Genomic DNA, 16,943 nt, shown 5'->3' with positions numbered 1-16,943 from the left:
CATGTCGGTGTACCAGTCACATGAGATTGCTGACGTAAGAAAAATATATTTGATGATTCATTAAGCTTTTTTAAATAGGCTCATAGACGTCCTTTATGTATAAAGTGACCGCCTAATGATTCACAACCCAACTACTAACACGAATAGAGAGAGGCGCTTACGCTCACCGGGAAATTGATAATACTGGAAACAATTAGTGTGAAGGCAGCTGAAAAAAAGTAAAGGTTAGGGTCACCATCATTTCCAGAGCTACAAATGGGGTCAAGGGCTGAAAGAGGTTGGTGTGTGTGTGTGTGTGTGTGTGTGTGTGTGTGTGTGTGTGTGTGTGTGTGTGTGTGTGTGTGTGTGTGTGTGTGTGTGTGTGTGTGTGTGTGTGTGTGTGTGTGTGTGTGTGTGAGAGAGAGAGAGAGAGAGAGAGAGAGAGAGAGAGAGAGAGAGAGAGAGAGAGAGAGAGAGAGAGAGAGAGAGAGAGAGAGAGAGAGAGAGAGAGAGAGAGAGAGAGAAATCTGGCTGGTGGTAAACGGAAGTGAGACAGCGCAGCGGGTGGGGTTTCTGACGAGATGGACTTAGGTGTCCTGGGTGTCGGAGGAAACATTGAGCGCGCACACGAACCTGGCTTATTATCAATCAGCAAAAACAACAACGATGATTGATGTAACCGTTGCGCAGCCGCCTAGCGCGCGCCATCCATTCCATCCATGTTGTCTATAAGAAGAGGATGCATCAGTAGGAGGCTAACGCTAGCCAGCGACACATCAGCGGTGGTTTTTTTTCACATGAATGTCCGTTTTCTCCTGACGTTGGGTTGTGCTGCTCCTACAACGCTGAGTACCTCATTGTCACTGTGGACGGATCGGGAACTTTAAATGGCTGTCTCACGGTACACTACCTAGCTAGTGTCACTAGCTAATGTTAGCTAGGAGAATGGTGTGTTTGCAGCAAGCTAGCTACTTAGCTGTTTATTTATATCAATGTTATGTAAGGACGGAGACCGTTTTAGCCTAGCTAGCTATACGGAACCACTAAAGTGAGAATAATGAATAACGCGCAACAAGATATGTCTCCGGATTTCGTCTTGATGCGCCTGGTGTCGGCGGCCGAGTATGACCGCTTGGACGAGCCCGATAATTTGTTGTCTGGAGGCGGGGGGTTCGGTCCTGTCAAAGCAGTGTTGGGTCATCACGGCAACAATATCAACACCGGGTTTGATCTGGACCGTAATAGCCCGTCGACAGGCCTCGGCTCAGACTCGCCGCATTACAGTTCACCGCTCCCTGGGAAAGGCGAGATGGACAGCGGGATGGGATTGGGTCAAACAACACCAGGGTCCGAGGAGCCGCTAACTTCTCCTCCATCAGGCACTGGAGACTTCTCCGTGGCTGCTCAGCATTTCGTGGACTACCCTGTATCCCACGCACACGGCGCTGGGTCCAACGGCTCGCGAGCGCAGCTGATGGTTTTTCAGAACTTGCTTCGGTCGAGTGACGGGATCCTAGAATGCGGGCTAGAGCAGCCTCCCCCTGGGTTTATCCACAACTCGGTTCCTGGTGGCGGCGGGGACGCGGAAAAACGGAGACAACCGCATTTGGAATCAGGAAGTGTCGGCGTACCAGGTAGCACAACAACAAACAGCCAGTGTCTATTATCCTTACCACCGGTGAGTGGGAGAGAAAACACACACTGCATCTCCTCTGCAGAAGACTGCACGCAGCAGCAACACCACCTCCAGTGGCACCCAGCTCTGAAACTATCCAAGGTACCGTCGGACAGCTCCCAGGACCCACAGCAGGGGGTCCAGGCACTAGAATCTGACACAGGTTCCGTTTTGTGCCATCGACATCGCCTACTACTAACTGACCGCCTCTCTAAGTGGCCCCCATGCTTGTTGGACCAGAGCCTACACTTGAGTCTTTTGGACCCCATGAAGAACTGCACTGTTGGTGGGGATGATCCTGTCCTGGCCTTGGCACGACACCTCGGCCAGCTTGGGCACCATGCGGAGCTGAAGGAGGGGGGGATTCAACGAGAGGACCTGGTGCTGCCCCTCACTCGGTGCTCATGTCACGGCGTGTTGACCTCAGCTACTGGGGGCATGGGCCCTGGCGAGGACCCCAGCGAGACCAGCGATGCTCTCTTGGTTCTCGAGGGTCTGGGGTCTGAGGAGGTGGGCAGGCTGGGTGACCAGGGGGGAGAGGGGGAGCGAGGTGTTGGCGGAACGGATGAAGGAACAGCCGGTGGGGAGGGAGCAGGCTCTGTGTTCTCCAGTGGGACTCTCAGTGGTTTGATGCAGCAGGTCCACAGACTGGCGGAGGAGGCTGGGGTGTGTACCGATCAGAGCTGCCGTCAGTCCCTGGCTGGACTGGGTGCAGCAGTGTCGTTACCTCCCTCTGCCACCCACCTCACAGACCACCGTCCGACCTCCAACGGCATCTCCACGCCCTCCCAGTACACACCAATCCTGCCGCAGGCTCCGGAGGCTGCAGCGGCTCTCGCTGGGCTTAATGTCTTGCCGAACGTCCTGCACTCCTCTAGCACTAACCAAGGCCAGCGGCCTCAGCATCAGCACCAATCTCGCTCCCAGCCCCAGAGCCGGGCCACCACCCCGAAGCTCGGCATCGCCTCTGGGGGAGCGGGGCGGTCGGCCTCGCCGCTGGTCGTCCTGGAAGGGGAGGTCGGGAGGAGAGGAGCAGAGGGAGAGAAGACTCACCGGGGGAAGTCAAGGAAGGGGGGGTCCTTAAAGGTGCGTCTCAGCAAGCTATTCCGAACCAAGAGTTCCAGCGGGGGTTCGGGGGGGCTTCTGGACAAGAGGCCCTCCCTGGCGTCATCCACCTCGTCTGGCGGGAGCCTGCTCGATGTGTGGGGGTCGAGCTCCAGCAACACTGAACAAGACAGCTCAAGGTAAGAGGGTGTGAGCAGCTGTGTGAGAGTAAGCAGGCCAGTTTGGTCACCTTTCTATACAAGTACTATAGTATAAACAGCCTCATATGTTTTATCCTGTGATTACGCCATGTGTCATTTTAAGCAGGAGACACCAATAAATGTGATAGACTCAAACACATTTTCAGCAAGTTCCCGAACATTTTCAGGTCAATATTTTTTTAGGCAAGATGGACTCCCTGATCTCATCAGGAAAGAGATCCCCTGATTGATCAGAAATGAACCGGCAGCAGATTCTAAAATTGAAATTATCTTGTACATACGCAGGTGGGCGCAGACAACTTGAAATCAAGTGGTGTGAGCAGCTTCCGTGACTCTAGGTCATAGAGGTCCTCAACCTTGGCTGGTACACTTAGTAACAGCGCCAAGGGATTCCTGGGGCAACTAAAAGAAGAGTACAGCAGTGGCCCCCTGAACTTCCAAGTTCATCCTACAGTAGTGTGTGCAGGTCTGTCTCTGAGCAGGCTGAGGCAGCACTTCTGAGGGTTGAACAAGTGGGCAGAGAGGAAGGGCCATGTGCTATTTTTTTTTATCTTTCCTAAAACCGGCTCTTGTTGACGCCAACAGATGCTGCCACACATTCTTTATACTGGGAATGTTAACCATTGATTGATTATCTTTGCTGTATAGGTCTATTGATTGTTGGAATGAAGCCATCCATTGTGGAGAGTGTGTCGTCAGGCGTCATTTTAACAGCGCTGCAGAGCTGACTCTTGTCCTCAGTTGTGTTAGAGTCTTTGGACGCCAGTTTAGAGTAATCGGGTACATTTTGAAAATGTTGGGGGGGGAAAAAGAATATGCACCTAAAAAAAGCAGCAGATTAAGAGGAAATTCTGATAACCGACAATAATTTTAAAAGATTGAAGGCAAAAAAAACATCCCCCTGCCCTCAGCCGCTCGCACCAAACACTGTCCAATCTATACAGATCAGGAAGCCTGTTTTTTCTTTAGATTTTTCCTGGCTGGCATGTACCAAACTAGCCCTGAATGGTTGTTGTTTTGGCTGGCGAGTCAAAAATGTTTAGACAGTATAGGATTTAGTTATTTTCACAGAACATTTGATTTCCAGATAGCTTGATGTTATGAATAATTTGATAATTTTTACTTTCAGAAATATTGTCTACTTCTCTGTTAATTGATTCCCTCACAAAGTGAATCCTTGGCAAGCCAGCCGTAGAGCCTTTCTTAACGTTGTCATGGCAATGAGAATCAGTGCAGTGCAGGAGAGCAAAAAAACCTTGATGCCGTTACTATGGCAAGAGGACCATAGGACACATTCATTTAGCGGACAAGACGGCCATTGGCCATCCTCGTGCATCTCATCCAACCAGCAATCCAACATCCTAACCAAAGAAACACATACAACATTCAACCCTCAGGACTGATCGTTGAACCTTTCACAGAGACTCTATTCAGAGAGCCATCATCGTAGGACAAACACATGATGGTTCTGCTCCCTTCTATGTGCTCAGGTAGTGGACTTCTCTTGTCTAGTGTATTCTACTCCCCTTGCCATGGTACATACAAGTAGCAGACCCATAATTAGTTTTATGTGCACCACCTGTGTGCCGTCGTCCTACAGGGAAGCCTCTGTGAAGAGTCTGTTGGTAAATGGAGACTTTCAGTTTCGGGCACACCAGTATGTTTTTTGATGCAGTGATCTCAGCTGTGAAGTGACACCGTTGACCTCAACAGGATCGCCAATGAGTGAATTACAGTTTTAGTGTGGCCTACCAGTTCAAGTGAAACGCTCCGCCTGACGGAGACAAATTAGTTTATCGGTCGGAAGCTGGTGTCGTCGCCCAAGGACACCTTGGGACTGCAGGTCACCCGTGTATTTGTGTCTGACCTGTTTTTCCAAAGGGACGGGCAGTAATTCAATCTGGGCAGCTCTCCTGCTTGATGTTTCAACGACGTGAGGCTAAGGTGTCATGCTTTCATAACGCCAGTTTTCTGTAGATTTCATCTTTTGTAATGACGTGAAAGATTGCTGGCATGTGGAGGCAGGAAAAGTGTTGGGTAGCGACTAGGGATGGGCATTTCAGAAATGTCCTTGATTGATCAGCGATAAAATTAATGATAAATTATCGATTTAATCGTTATTTTTCTATAGGTTATATAAAAAATTGTAGAAAATTCAAAATACTGCATCTTTTTCTCAATGATATCTTTGCAGTTCTTGTAAAAGAACAATGCGCTCTTAAACACAGGAAACAATTCAACAAAATCTGTATTCCAATTCCAATAACAACCAAGGAACAGCCAAGCAACGGCTTGGTTCTTAACGATCATTGAACGATCATCGATTAATCATGCCCATCCCTAGCAGCGACTGTGTAGCGTCTACCACTCTTCTGTGCTGCAAGCTGTTTGAGCTTTGTATCGAGTGGATAGTGAGACTCAATTTTGATGTTGATCAATCAATCGAGTTGCCAGATCCAAAACAATGCTAGCTTTGTGTGTTTTTAAAATGATTAGTTAATCCTTGAATAATAACCCCCCCCCCCCCCCCCCCCCCCCCAAAAAAAAAAAAATTGTAATGAAAGGCATTATCTGGCGTTTGACATCGGCAGAGACCTTTATATATTTTTGCTCATAATTAGTTATTTATGTTGTAATGGTATCCATATGGCGCTTGCCTATTTGTCTGGGTGTTTTACAAGCTAAAAGCCTATTTTGTTCTCCTCTTTCCTTCCTTACCTCTCCATTATGTCATATCACACTGAAAGTGTGTCCTATCAGTTACATCAGTGACCAGGGGGAGTTTGCTTTATATAGCCTTCATAGTGTTTCCTGTGATGCTAGGTGTCTTTGCATGAAGGTTGTGGCTATTGTTGGAAACTGCTATTTGTACTGCTTGTAAACAACCTTTACTCATTGTTTATTTTCTCTCTCTCTCTGTCTTGGTCTCCCTCTTCCTCTCTCACTGTGGCATTGCCTCTCTATCACCCCCCACATCCTAGACTGCAGGTCTCCAGGCCCAATAGTGCCTTCTCACCGGTGCCCTTTAGTCCTCCCTTCACCGGTAAGTTATGTGTATGTGTGTGTCTCAAAGAGGTCTCTAGATATGCCATTCGACTCGATGGACTAGGCCTGGGCAATATGGCTGAAAGACATATCACGATATAACTTGGATCAAATTGATCGATATCGATAACTATTGATAATTGTAATGACCTAAAAAGACTAGGAATTACCATGCTGGATTTAAACACTTCTGTTTAACACTTAATATGACCTTCCACTGTTCTTCAATGATAAATACTCCAATGTCGATACAACAATAAAAAACACTAAAATATTGTAAATAAGTATGGAACCGTGTTCGTTTAACAAACCCAGCTGCTAGATTCGATGGTCCAGTCTCTTATCGATATATATTATGTATATGTTTTATATTGATATTGATCAAAAGTCTATCACGATATAATAATTTATTGTTTTATTGCCCAGGCCTATGATGGACCATTCCAGACACAGAAGTTCAGATTGCAGACAATAGTTTAAACTAGGAGTGTACGGTATAAACAGTATGGAAAGTGAATTTGTGCTATGGTATGGATTTTGACGTTACTGTGAGACCAGTAGACAGTGTTGTGTGTTACAATTTAGCATTTAGCAAAAAAAAAAGTGATTTAGCATTTTTTTTCTATGCAGTTTTGCTGCCTAAGCAGTATTTTACCCCTTCAGAAGCATTTATATCGAAATTTTAAGATAAAATACCGTGATATAATACCGTTACCATCTATGCCTCAAATCATACCGTGATATACATTTTAGTCCATACCGTACCGCCCTAGTTTAAGCTAATAATTTCAACGACAAAAAAAACAGTAAACTTCTCATTTTCCAACTTACTCCTCAACTTCTCCCTGTTTCTCAATTCATCAATTGTCTCGCTCTTTATTGCTTGCTTTGAAATAAGTCGGCTGCGGGGCTGAGACCGAAGAATTTGCAGACAAACTTGTTTTATACTCAATGCGGTTTCAGTTTGATCACTCACATATAGCCCTTAATCACCGGTACAGTCTCAAAGGGCTTAACAGGCCATATATTTATGACGTGTGGTCTCCTTAGAGACGGGGAGATTTTGTCCAAATAAATTACACCCGCCTGGCTTTCCTCACCGATCACACACCAGGTTTGCATCTTCATCTGAGTAGATTTTGGCCTCTTATTTAATTTTGGAGGTTCAAGAAATGCTGATGAAGACGTTTTGGCGAGTCTTATGGTTTCTCAACGAGGACATTCTGGATTTGAATAAATTTGCATCGCTTATTTCTACCTGCCAGAGGGATGATTTTGTTGTGAATTTACCCCAGACATGTACGTGGCTTACACCCAATGACAGCTGTCAACAGTTTTGTTCTCTGTAACTGGTGTCATTTTGTGTGGGCACAGGCACAGACCACTTCCTTTTCCGCTGCCCGAGCTGCCTTATGATCTGCGACTGGTTGTCTTATCAGGGTTCTTTTGCCTGTGCACTGATTGTGCAGAACATGTGCATTGATACCAGTGAGGTCAAGCATGCTGTAGAATTCAACACAGGCCATCTGTGTGTTCCACCTTTCACCGGCTAGCCCATGTGGTCCACAATGTTAAAGCCTACTTTTGTTTTATGGTAGTATAGGGAATGGTCTGGGTCAGTTTTAGCTGGGTAGCCTACTGTCCTCAATCCATATTTTTGGTGCACTGTGTAGGGATGCATTTTAATTTGCCTTTGCCTGGGAAATTGTACATTCAGTGGTTGAAAATTGTTGTCTTTTCAGTGCCTAAACCTAAACAATAAGTTGTCTTGCCTAAACCTAACCAAGTACTTAAACTCTAAATACTAGGTCTAAAGAAAACACAAACCCTGACCTCCTGTGAGTAGGTCTTGTGCTTTGCTCTGAAGGCAAATTTCTCCGGTGGGCTTTCTGATAAGATTTGACACGTGACCAACAAAAGGAAAACTATAGTTTTGCTTCATTCTAAATCGGTCAGTCAGATTATTTTGTTTTATTTTTTTCAAGATTTTCCTATGGATTTGGGGGTGGGGGGGTTGATCAAAACAAAAGAGGCTCATTTCACTCATCAGCACATGTCCACTTTTCTGAAGCAAAGTAGTGAAAGATGACATGATCATACCTAAACTTATTATATAACTTAAATTATATCACCCATAATAATTCAATGAATGCAAGTCAAACAGTCTTAAATGTCTGAATTTGCAGCATGTATTCATAACTAGCTGGATTAGCCATTTAGTAGTATAACCCGTTTTTACTGAGTTTTACATAATGTGTAATTTGTTTAATTATACCTATATCTTGATCTTGAGTTGATTTTGTATTTGTCAAAGGCTGTCAAGTGTCTACCACTGACTTTTAGTGCAGTACAATTCACCATCTACTGGCATCTTGGTGTCACTACAACAAAAAACAGTCAAAGCTTTCAAAAGGGGCCGTGGCGGTCAAAGGTATTTCATTGGTGCTGTTGCTTCTAGTGTTAAGCTACAGTTAACACAGGTCTTTTCCCCCTGTCCTTCTCTACTCTCTTTGTCTCCTTTCCTCCCATTGCTCTCTCTTCTATTCTGGGTGCGTTTTGGTCACGCGTTGTCGTGCGCCCAGGTGAGACGGTGTCTCTTGTGGATGTGGACATTTCCCGGAGGGGGCTCAACTCTTTGCACCCCCCGACCCCACCCCCTCCTCCCAGACGGAGCCTCAGTTTGCTGGGTACACTTCTTTCCACTTTCTCCCTTTCTTTCTCCCTTTCCCTCCCCCTACCCTTCTGTATCTGTATGGACATTTCTCTCTCGGTCTGTGTTACTGTTTGATGTATTTTATTGACTGTTCTGTTTGTGTATTATTTTGTCTTTCAAGACCGGTGATAATCCTGCATGATTTACTCTTATTTCCCATTCACATAAAGACCAAACAAACACACCTATTGTTTTTATGTTTTAGTAAGGGTAGATGTTCATTGAGACGACATTGACAATGTGTCTTCTGTTCCAGATGATTTTAATGGACCTCCACAACAGCAGCAGCAACCAGGAGGCCCCTTCCTGGAGCGCAACATGGGGGTTTCGCTACAGTCGCTCCCACCCCGGCCTCTGGCCCTCCCTCCGTCCATCAACACCATCCAGCACAGCCTCAGCCTCAATGGTGAGACTCACACACAGACATTCACACTCAGTCAGTGTTAGGAAAAGTTGCTTTAGTTTACTAGTGCTGGCACAGTTTGTGCTACCTGTGAGCCAATTATGCACTTACAGATCCCTGCCCCCACCAAATTTTAGATTGTAAGTGTAGTCTGATTTGTTTGTCTAAAATTTAGATCCAATTTATTTATTTCATGTTGCTGCAGAATTCCAGGTCATGTAGATCGTCTGAAGATTTCTCTTTGTTTGATGTAAAAGGTTCCTCTTGTCAGACAGTTTCACATCCTACCAGTAGATGGCCACAGTGAGCTGTATTCCTTATGTAGTTTCACTTTCAGTCACTTGTGTTACCATAAACCATTAAAACCTCTCTCTAAAACCTAAAAGGTTATGATTCAACTGCAACAAAAACAAATGAGGCCAGAGCACAACTTATGTTTCTAATGCTTCCAATGTTTAATTCATAATAAACGCAAAAGCAAGAACTGGGAATTGGCTCTGGCATTCAATTGTAGATTAAAGTCAACAAATCAAATTCTATGTTAGCTGAAGGTAATTAATTCAGACTTTTTATTCCGCGACACACACAACATTTATCCAGCGTGTTATGTGAGAGCAAAGCAACCTTTCCTACCTTAGTCTTCTACTCTGAATGTCTGCAATCAATTTCATTCGTTTGCAGTCTTGCGGTGACTGTGCTAGAAGCAATGTCAGTGCCTCCACGGTCCTAGGCTCATACCTAGGGCTGAAGCACATTCCACTGATGGGCTGATGTCAGATCAAATAAGTCTGTAGTTACCAAATCAGTGGTAGTTAGAAAATAGAGACATTTTCTGAAACGTTATATCGTTGAACAGGAGATCCATCCTACCCTCTAAACCATACCTTGCTTGTGCTGCCATCCATTTCGAACTAAGCATGGCAAATGCATCTTGTGGTGCACCTCCACCACATATCCGGAGTAAACTGGAGATCTGAGGTCTGCCTCAACGCTGTACTTTTAGATCAGTGCTTAAAGGGGTAGTTCGGGATTTTGGACATCGGACCTCATTTCCAAGTGAGCCAGTGTGTCTCCAATGTATTAATCATTGAAGACGGTTTTCAACACTTTTCATTCAGTCCTTCTAGTTGCAGAAATCGCTGGTGCTAGGCTAGCACAAGTCGAGGGGAACTACTAGCCTGCCAATAAAAACAGTTACCCACTCCAATGTACACCTGAGGCAAACCAATTATAATGCCAGACTATCGATGTAGATTGATAGAATAGTGATAGAAATAAACTTACCCTTGCGTTGCATTGCATTTAGTTTATAATTCCTGTAGTTGGAAGCAAGCTATGGCAGCTGCGGACTGATATTATCTGGAGTGCGCTTCTCTGTTTACCTTCTGCTGTAGTGAATTGGTTGCTACACCGGAGCAAAGTGAAATTCCGCCGCTGCTGAGAAAGTAGTCCCCCAAAATGTAATGTGATCATTGCGATACAAGGATAGTTTTATTTCTAATATTCTATCAACACAGACATTTACATCGATAGTCTGGCATTATAATTGGTTTGCAGTTCCCCTTGACTTGCGCTAGCCTAGCACCAGCGATTTCTGCAACTAGAAGGACTGAATGAAAAGTGTTAAATGGTCTCCAATGATAAATAACACACTGGCTCACTTCTAAATGAGACCCGATGTCCAAAATCCCGAACTACCCCTTTAAAACTCTTAATAAACGTTATTAAAAAATGCCTACACTGGTTTTTGTTGACGGGTGCCAGGGAAAAAACTTGCCTTTTCCTTGCTTCTGCCGTTTCCAGACACGTTCCTCCGCGGCCTACCCAGACCCATACCCCTACGTCCCGATGGCCAGCAGCCCCCACCCAGGCTGGGCCCCCGCCCCCTCCTCTGCCCCCTCAGCCGGCCCGATGCAAGCAGCTTCGCCACCAGCCTACGGGAACTTGAAAAGGTAGCGGTACTGTGCCCCAGCAACAGTATGGTCGCTACTCTGACCCACGTATGATTTTAAAAACAGCCGTTCGGCTCTGAAGGCCTGGAAGGCGATTGCTGTGTTGCTGTCTGGCAGAACTTTTGAGACCAATATATGTTGCGTCTACATTTTCATTCAAGCTCTATTCTTTCTGATCCTTGATACATTACTTTTGCATGATATTTTACTCTAGCTTTACCCTGCTTTCACCAGCTGTTTTGTGTGCACCCCCTCTCTCATTAAATGCGAGTATATCGCCGTGGCAACAGGCAGCTATAAATGCGGATGCACTACGATCAGCCTAGCTATTGTCTCACTAGCCAGTAGGACGTCCAAGTGATGGTTGCATGACTAACTGGCCGGGTGATGAAATCATCCTGGGAGGGAAATCAGGAAGGAAGTACTTTTACAAAACAATTACGCCTAAAATAATACTCACGGTGATGCATCCTGTGGTGGTTGTTCATCTGACTGCTCAGAGAGTGTATGGGATGTGGGGATAAATGATGACGCATGGTTGTTTTCTCTATTTGTTTGTCTATTTGTGTTGGTTTACATCCAGTGTGGCTGGTACTGGGGCCCCATGAACTGGGAGGATGCCGAGATGAAGCTGAAGGGGAAGGCGGACGGGTCGTTCCTTGTGAGGGACAGCTCAGACCCCCGCTACATCCTCAGTCTGAGCTTCAGGTCCCAGGGGGTCACCCACCACACGCGCATGGAACATTACAGAGGTGAGATGCGCATCTGAACACACGCACACGGCCTTGCACAAGATCATAATCAGATACATTATTGCCATTCTAGAATCTAAGCTATTTAAACCACATGCTCCAGGAGTCTGACAGTATTTGATTAAAAGGTCTCTCTCTCTCTCTTTTCTCATTCTGTCTCCACTCCTATTCTGTCTCCATTTCTCCTCTCCATTTGTTTCATCACCTTCTCTGTGTTGTCTATCTCATTCTCTTTCTCTCTTTCCCTCCACGCTTTCTCCCTCCTAGGTACCTTCAGTCTGTGGTGTCACCCAAAGTTCGAGGACCGCTGCCACTCAGTGGTGGAGTTCATAGAGAGAGCCATCATGCACTCCAAGAATGGGAAGTTCCTCTACTTCCTGCGCTCCAGAGTGCCTGGTCAGTCTCTCTTCTTTCTCTCTTTATTTCTCTTCTCTTTCGTATCAGTCTCTCTCTCGGATCAGTCTCTTGGATCTGGGGCTGAGAGGGCAGTCGCAATGCCTCAGGATAGGATAGCCCAGGGCTTACTTGACACATGTGCACACGCACACACACAGGTTTCCATCTACCCAGAGCAAGTTACCTGTTCTTGATTTACACAGGCTATTTAAAGGCTAAGTAAACCCCGGTTTTAGCAGGGGTACATCTGCCCTCGAGTTACACAAAAATGCTATCTTACAGTTGTAAAATAGCATTTCTTAAAGGTTCTTGAAATAACAGACCCATTGGGGTCAGGGCAGTTGCTAGGAATTCTGGGCCCCCTGAAAGAATATCGGTGTGGGCCCCTCTCCCCCATTCATTGCCACCTTAAATGTGCTTGTTTTTCAGTGTTCTTGACGGTGCCTGGTGTAATACACCCAATTTGTTTCCTTTTTTACATTTAACGACTTAACAAGTCAGAGTATTATTATGTAAATTATGTATTATTAATTGTCTTATTCTAATTTCCCTGATTTGCAACACGTTATTACACCTCTGATTGCAAATACATTTTCAATTAACCACTCAACAAATAGGTGTGGGCAGGGCTGGAGTGGGACCCATTTTCGGCCCGGGAGTTTCAGGCCCACACTGGCCCACTTTTTTCAGTGATGGAAGAATTTGCATAAATGAACAGCACAAAACTCGTACTATCCCTTTTTGGATCAACGTTTGTCAAATAAAAAATCCACCTCAAGGATCTGTTACTTTAACTATCAATTATATATATATATATATATATATAAATAAAATGTTAACCCATTACATATTTAGGATAATTTCAATGCATCATGTCAGTTCTATGTGTGGGTTATCTTATATCAAATATTTTTAAATATATTTTTTAGTCCTCTCTACCTGTCCCCTCAGCCCCTCAGCAGCATCAGACAGGCTGGACTGCTGCTCTGAGGCTACAAAATATTTTATATTTAATATAAATGACTATCTATCACGTTTGTTCTGTCTTTTATATTTTCCATGAAAAATGCTGTCTAGTATTACCTGTTCAGCATCGGACTGGCTTATCTCTTCTGATGCTACAAAAAAAAGAAGGGGCGACTTTATTGCTTGGACTAACTTACACACACAGATCATGCTGGAGTTTACATGATGATTTTCACAAATTATATTTGTGATTTGTCATATGGTTTAACAAAATTAACTAGAATAATGATGAATTGGTTTAAGCTTGTATGTTTGCAATCGGCATTGCAAACATAGCACAAATAGCTAAATGATTTATGTTGCAAATTAATCATTAGATCCACCTCTCTCTACCGGCTGCAACTTGTGTCTGTCCTCTAAACAGGTAGTTTATTTTGGCACATGTGGCGGAATCTTCCTCCAGTGCCCTTATTTTTTTTAATCAGGCTTTTTCGGCTACTCCTTGGCTTTTTCTGCCCTCCACAATCAACGACGTCGCTTCTGTTCGCTGATTCTCTGCTGTTAAAGACGCAACATGGGCCAAACCAACTAAAATAATTGGGAGGGGTGAACTACTGTACATTGTATAATCCATATTATATATACTGCGATGCTGGGGCTGAAATTTCAGATGAATTAAGTCTACTTTAGGAGAAGATAAAATAATGGTCAAAGTATTTTTTTTCTTTCACCCAAGCAGCCCAAAATACATTTGAAAGTGGACCGGCCCAACGGGAAACCTCCCGAACGTCCCGATGGCCACTCCGGGCCTGGGTGTGGGTATTTTATTGTATTTAACAATCAAGCACTGATATGCAAAAAACAAAGTGTCCTGGCTGAAGATAGTCCACAGGTAAATATGTAGCATTTAACTTAAATGTGCAAGTGAAACAAAGAGCACATGGAATACGTTGTTGTAAAACAAATATCAAAAACAACAACAAGCCTCATCTAATCTCAATTAAAGTTTAAATTGGCTTGTTTGTTCACTGTAAGTCTCATCGCTCACTCACTTCCGATGAGGAAGAACCATGGGAAGAACCAGGCACGTGCACACATAGGGCCCTAGGGGTGCTTGAGCCCCTGCCCTTTATGCCTCGTATTAAAAAGTGCCCTCTGAGTGTTCTTCAACAATCGCACCTGCAATAGCGCTCGTCCGCGATCCAACCCCCGTTAACAATAGCCCCTCAAAACACTGAGTGTGCACGTCCCTGGGAAGAACGAACCGCAGTGTGGACCAAACCATTTTTTAAGAAGGGGCCAAGGGGATTATTGAAATTATTAAAATTACAATATTGTATGATTTGTGGCTTTGTTTTAATTCGGATTCATTCATAGGAATATATATTAGTTCAGTGTATGCATAATCATTTTGTCATAGAGGCTACTGGGGGCTGTGTGTGGGCCCTAGCAGGCTGTGGGCCCTTATAATTGTCATAACCTTTCCCCCCTATACGACGGCGCTGATTGGGGTACATAGGAGTGAGTGGAAAGACTGTGGTCACACCCGCCCGCATGGGGGCAGCCAATTTCTGAAATGTTACCCGAAAACGACCATTGTAAGTAAGGAGCTGTGTGTGTGTGTGTGTGTGTGTGTGTGTGTGTGTGTGTGTGTGTGTGTGTGTGTGTGTGTGTGTGTGTGTGTGTGTGTGTGTGTGTGTGTGTGTGTGTGTGTGTGTGTGTGTGTGTGTGTGTGTGTGTGTGTGTGTGTGTGTGTGTGCAGGTCTGCCCCCTACTCCCGTCCAGCTCCTGTATCCGGTGTCCAGATTCAGCAGTGTCAAGTCCCTCCAGCACCTATGCCGCTTCTGTATTCGACAGCTGGTTCGCATCGATCATATCCAAGAGCTGCCCCTGCCCACGTACGTATGCACATGCACACAATATGTAATAAACACGGCTCAAATTAGTGTTTTTACTATTTGTCACTTTACTTTTTTTCTCACTACTTGATGTTCCCTGTGTCTCTCGCTCTTGTTCTCTGACAATTTTTTTTAATCTCCTTTCTTTATTTTGCTTTCTTTTCCTCTTTCTTTCTTTCTCTCTCCCGTTCCCTCCCTCTCTCTCTCCCGTGCCTGGTTCTGTCCCCCAGGCCTCTGATCATGTATCTTAGGAAGTTCTACTACTATGATCCAGAGGAGGAGACGTACCCACCCATCAAGGAGAAGGAGAAGGGGCCCAAACAGAACACTCAGCTGGGGGTGGAGTCTCAAACGTAGCGCTGGAGCCAGATTGGACCGAGTGTGTTATCTCATATATATCTTATGTGGCATGACATTGGTAGAGAGTGGGTAGACGTCCATTGTAAATTCATCTGTCATTTATGCAAAACTTGTGACTCTCGTTTTTCTGCTTAGGAGTTTGGTTGTTTTTGCTTTTATTTTGTTACCCGACCAGAGGACCTGAGGACAAACCACCAGGGAATGGATACAGTCGTGAGACTGAAGCCAATCAGCATCTCCTCGCTTGGCTCTTCATGTGTGTGGTGTTGCAGATGAACCACCCTCCCCCTTTGCGGCTCCATTTTTGACCATTGGGGATAATGGGAGGGGCAGGGGATGTAAAGACTCCGCCTCTCTTGCGATGTCATGGCTGAGCAGCGTAACTCCAGGAAGTGACTGATTTCAGCGAAGGTGCTAACTTGCTGAAACAAAACCCCATGTCGTGTCTGAATTCCACATGGCTTCAAAAGACAATTCCCTGAGAAATTAATTTATTTACATGTTTTATGTTTTTTCATGTTGGACATGCTGAGAAGTATTGAAAGTACACAATGAATACTATGCAGTATTTGACAGACACAATGGTAGGTACGAAGACGTAACGCCACACAGCCAGCTCATCATTTGTGTGTTGCTAGATAATTTACCAAAGGTTAATACATGGGACTGCGGTGGTTGTAGAAAAGAGTGGTTGCAGCACCAGGGACAGTGATCAGACACATACACGTTATCAAGAAACTTATGGACTTATCCGTGAACCTTAAATGGCACAGACAATAGTAATTTCTGCTGTAATACTTCAAACTTCAGAACTTATTTTCATTGGACAAAACATGGTATTGGCCAATTACAATTGATCTCGCACTGAGCCTGTTTGGTAGAAAATACACTCTAGATGCTCTACGACATCAGCTAAGAAAGGGAGGCTTAAGGACTTTAGAAGCAGTAATGGTCTGGCATTAAAGGAAGAAACGCTTAAAGGAAGAGTGACTGCTACCCCACTACAATGCTCTAGTGTGGATCTCCCAAATATTGCTGTTTCACTGAAAACACAGAACTGTATTAACTTTCGGGTTCAGGAGAGACAGTGGGTGGGGGGAGGGGTGGGTGCATCCATACATTGTGTGATTGAGACGTCGCTTTAGTAGTTGCATCCCAGCCGAGACACAGATTGTACACTTATTTGATCCCCTTCACGTGTCAACGGTAGTTGTCAATCCGGGTCCAATCAGCCCCTTTAACACTCTTAAAGATGTCTGGGTAGGCAGCAGGCTGGGGCACCGACAGTTGAACACCAGGAGACGACCAGGCGTCCAAGGAGATGGTAGGAATAGCTGTCCCAGTTGACCGCTACAGACTGAAGAACGCTGTCCTAGCAAGTCTGGTCCATGGAAATGCTTTGATGAAACGAGTGGTATTTTGTTTTGGAGTGGAGATGTTTAATTCCGTTATCAAAATAAGTAGGTTCTAAATTACTGTGGTCATGGTATGAGAAATGTCCCCTTCCAACGCTCACCATCTGGATATGATGACAGGCAT

The 16,943-nt window shown here is 45.0% G+C and overlaps 1 protein-coding gene across 3 annotated transcripts; it reads left to right on the top strand.

Annotated features, from left to right (window-relative positions):
- Window positions 1–551: 551 nt before the first annotated feature.
- LOC311379638 (uncharacterized protein) lies at window positions 552–16,460 on the top strand. 3 transcript variants are annotated; one of them, XM_084488333.1, is made up of 9 exons: window positions 552–2,898; window positions 5,901–5,962; window positions 8,934–9,083; window positions 10,884–11,032; window positions 11,616–11,784; window positions 12,052–12,180; window positions 14,909–15,044; window positions 15,275–15,423; window positions 15,540–16,460. In XM_084488333.1, exons 1-8 carry the CDS (start codon window positions 1,037–1,039, stop codon window positions 15,399–15,401), a joined length of 2,784 nt encoding a protein of 927 aa, XP_084344459.1. In that variant the 5' UTR covers window positions 552–1,036; the 3' UTR covers window positions 15,402–15,423; window positions 15,540–16,460. The 3 variants fall into 3 exon arrangements, with proteins under 3 accessions (XP_084344459.1, XP_084344460.1, XP_084344458.1); XM_084488334.1 differs by adding an exon at window positions 8,547–8,651 and having other exon boundaries at window positions 15,275–16,460; XM_084488332.1 differs by having other exon boundaries at window positions 15,275–16,460.
- The last annotated feature ends 483 nt before the right edge of the window (window positions 16,461–16,943 follow it).

Source organism: Micromesistius poutassou (genome assembly GCF_964030765.1).
Source record: "Micromesistius poutassou genome assembly, chromosome: 1".
NCBI lineage: Eukaryota > Metazoa > Chordata > Actinopteri > Gadiformes > Gadidae > Micromesistius > Micromesistius poutassou.
Note: the sequence above shows the minus strand (reverse complement) of the source record. Positions and strands in the feature narration are given on the sequence as shown.

Excerpts from the sequence above, each read along its gene's own strand:
- LOC311379638 (XM_084488334.1), top strand. The coding sequence starts at position 1,037 with ATGAATAACGCGCAACAAGATATGTCTCCGGATTTCGTCTTGATGCGC. Across the intron at positions 9,084-10,883 it reads GCACAGCCTCAGCCTCAATG|ACACGTTCCTCCGCGGCCTA; the intron begins GTGAGACTCACA and ends TGCCGTTTCCAG. Across the intron at positions 12,181-14,908 it reads CCTGCGCTCCAGAGTGCCTG|GTCTGCCCCCTACTCCCGTC; the intron begins GTCAGTCTCTCT and ends GTGTGTGTGCAG.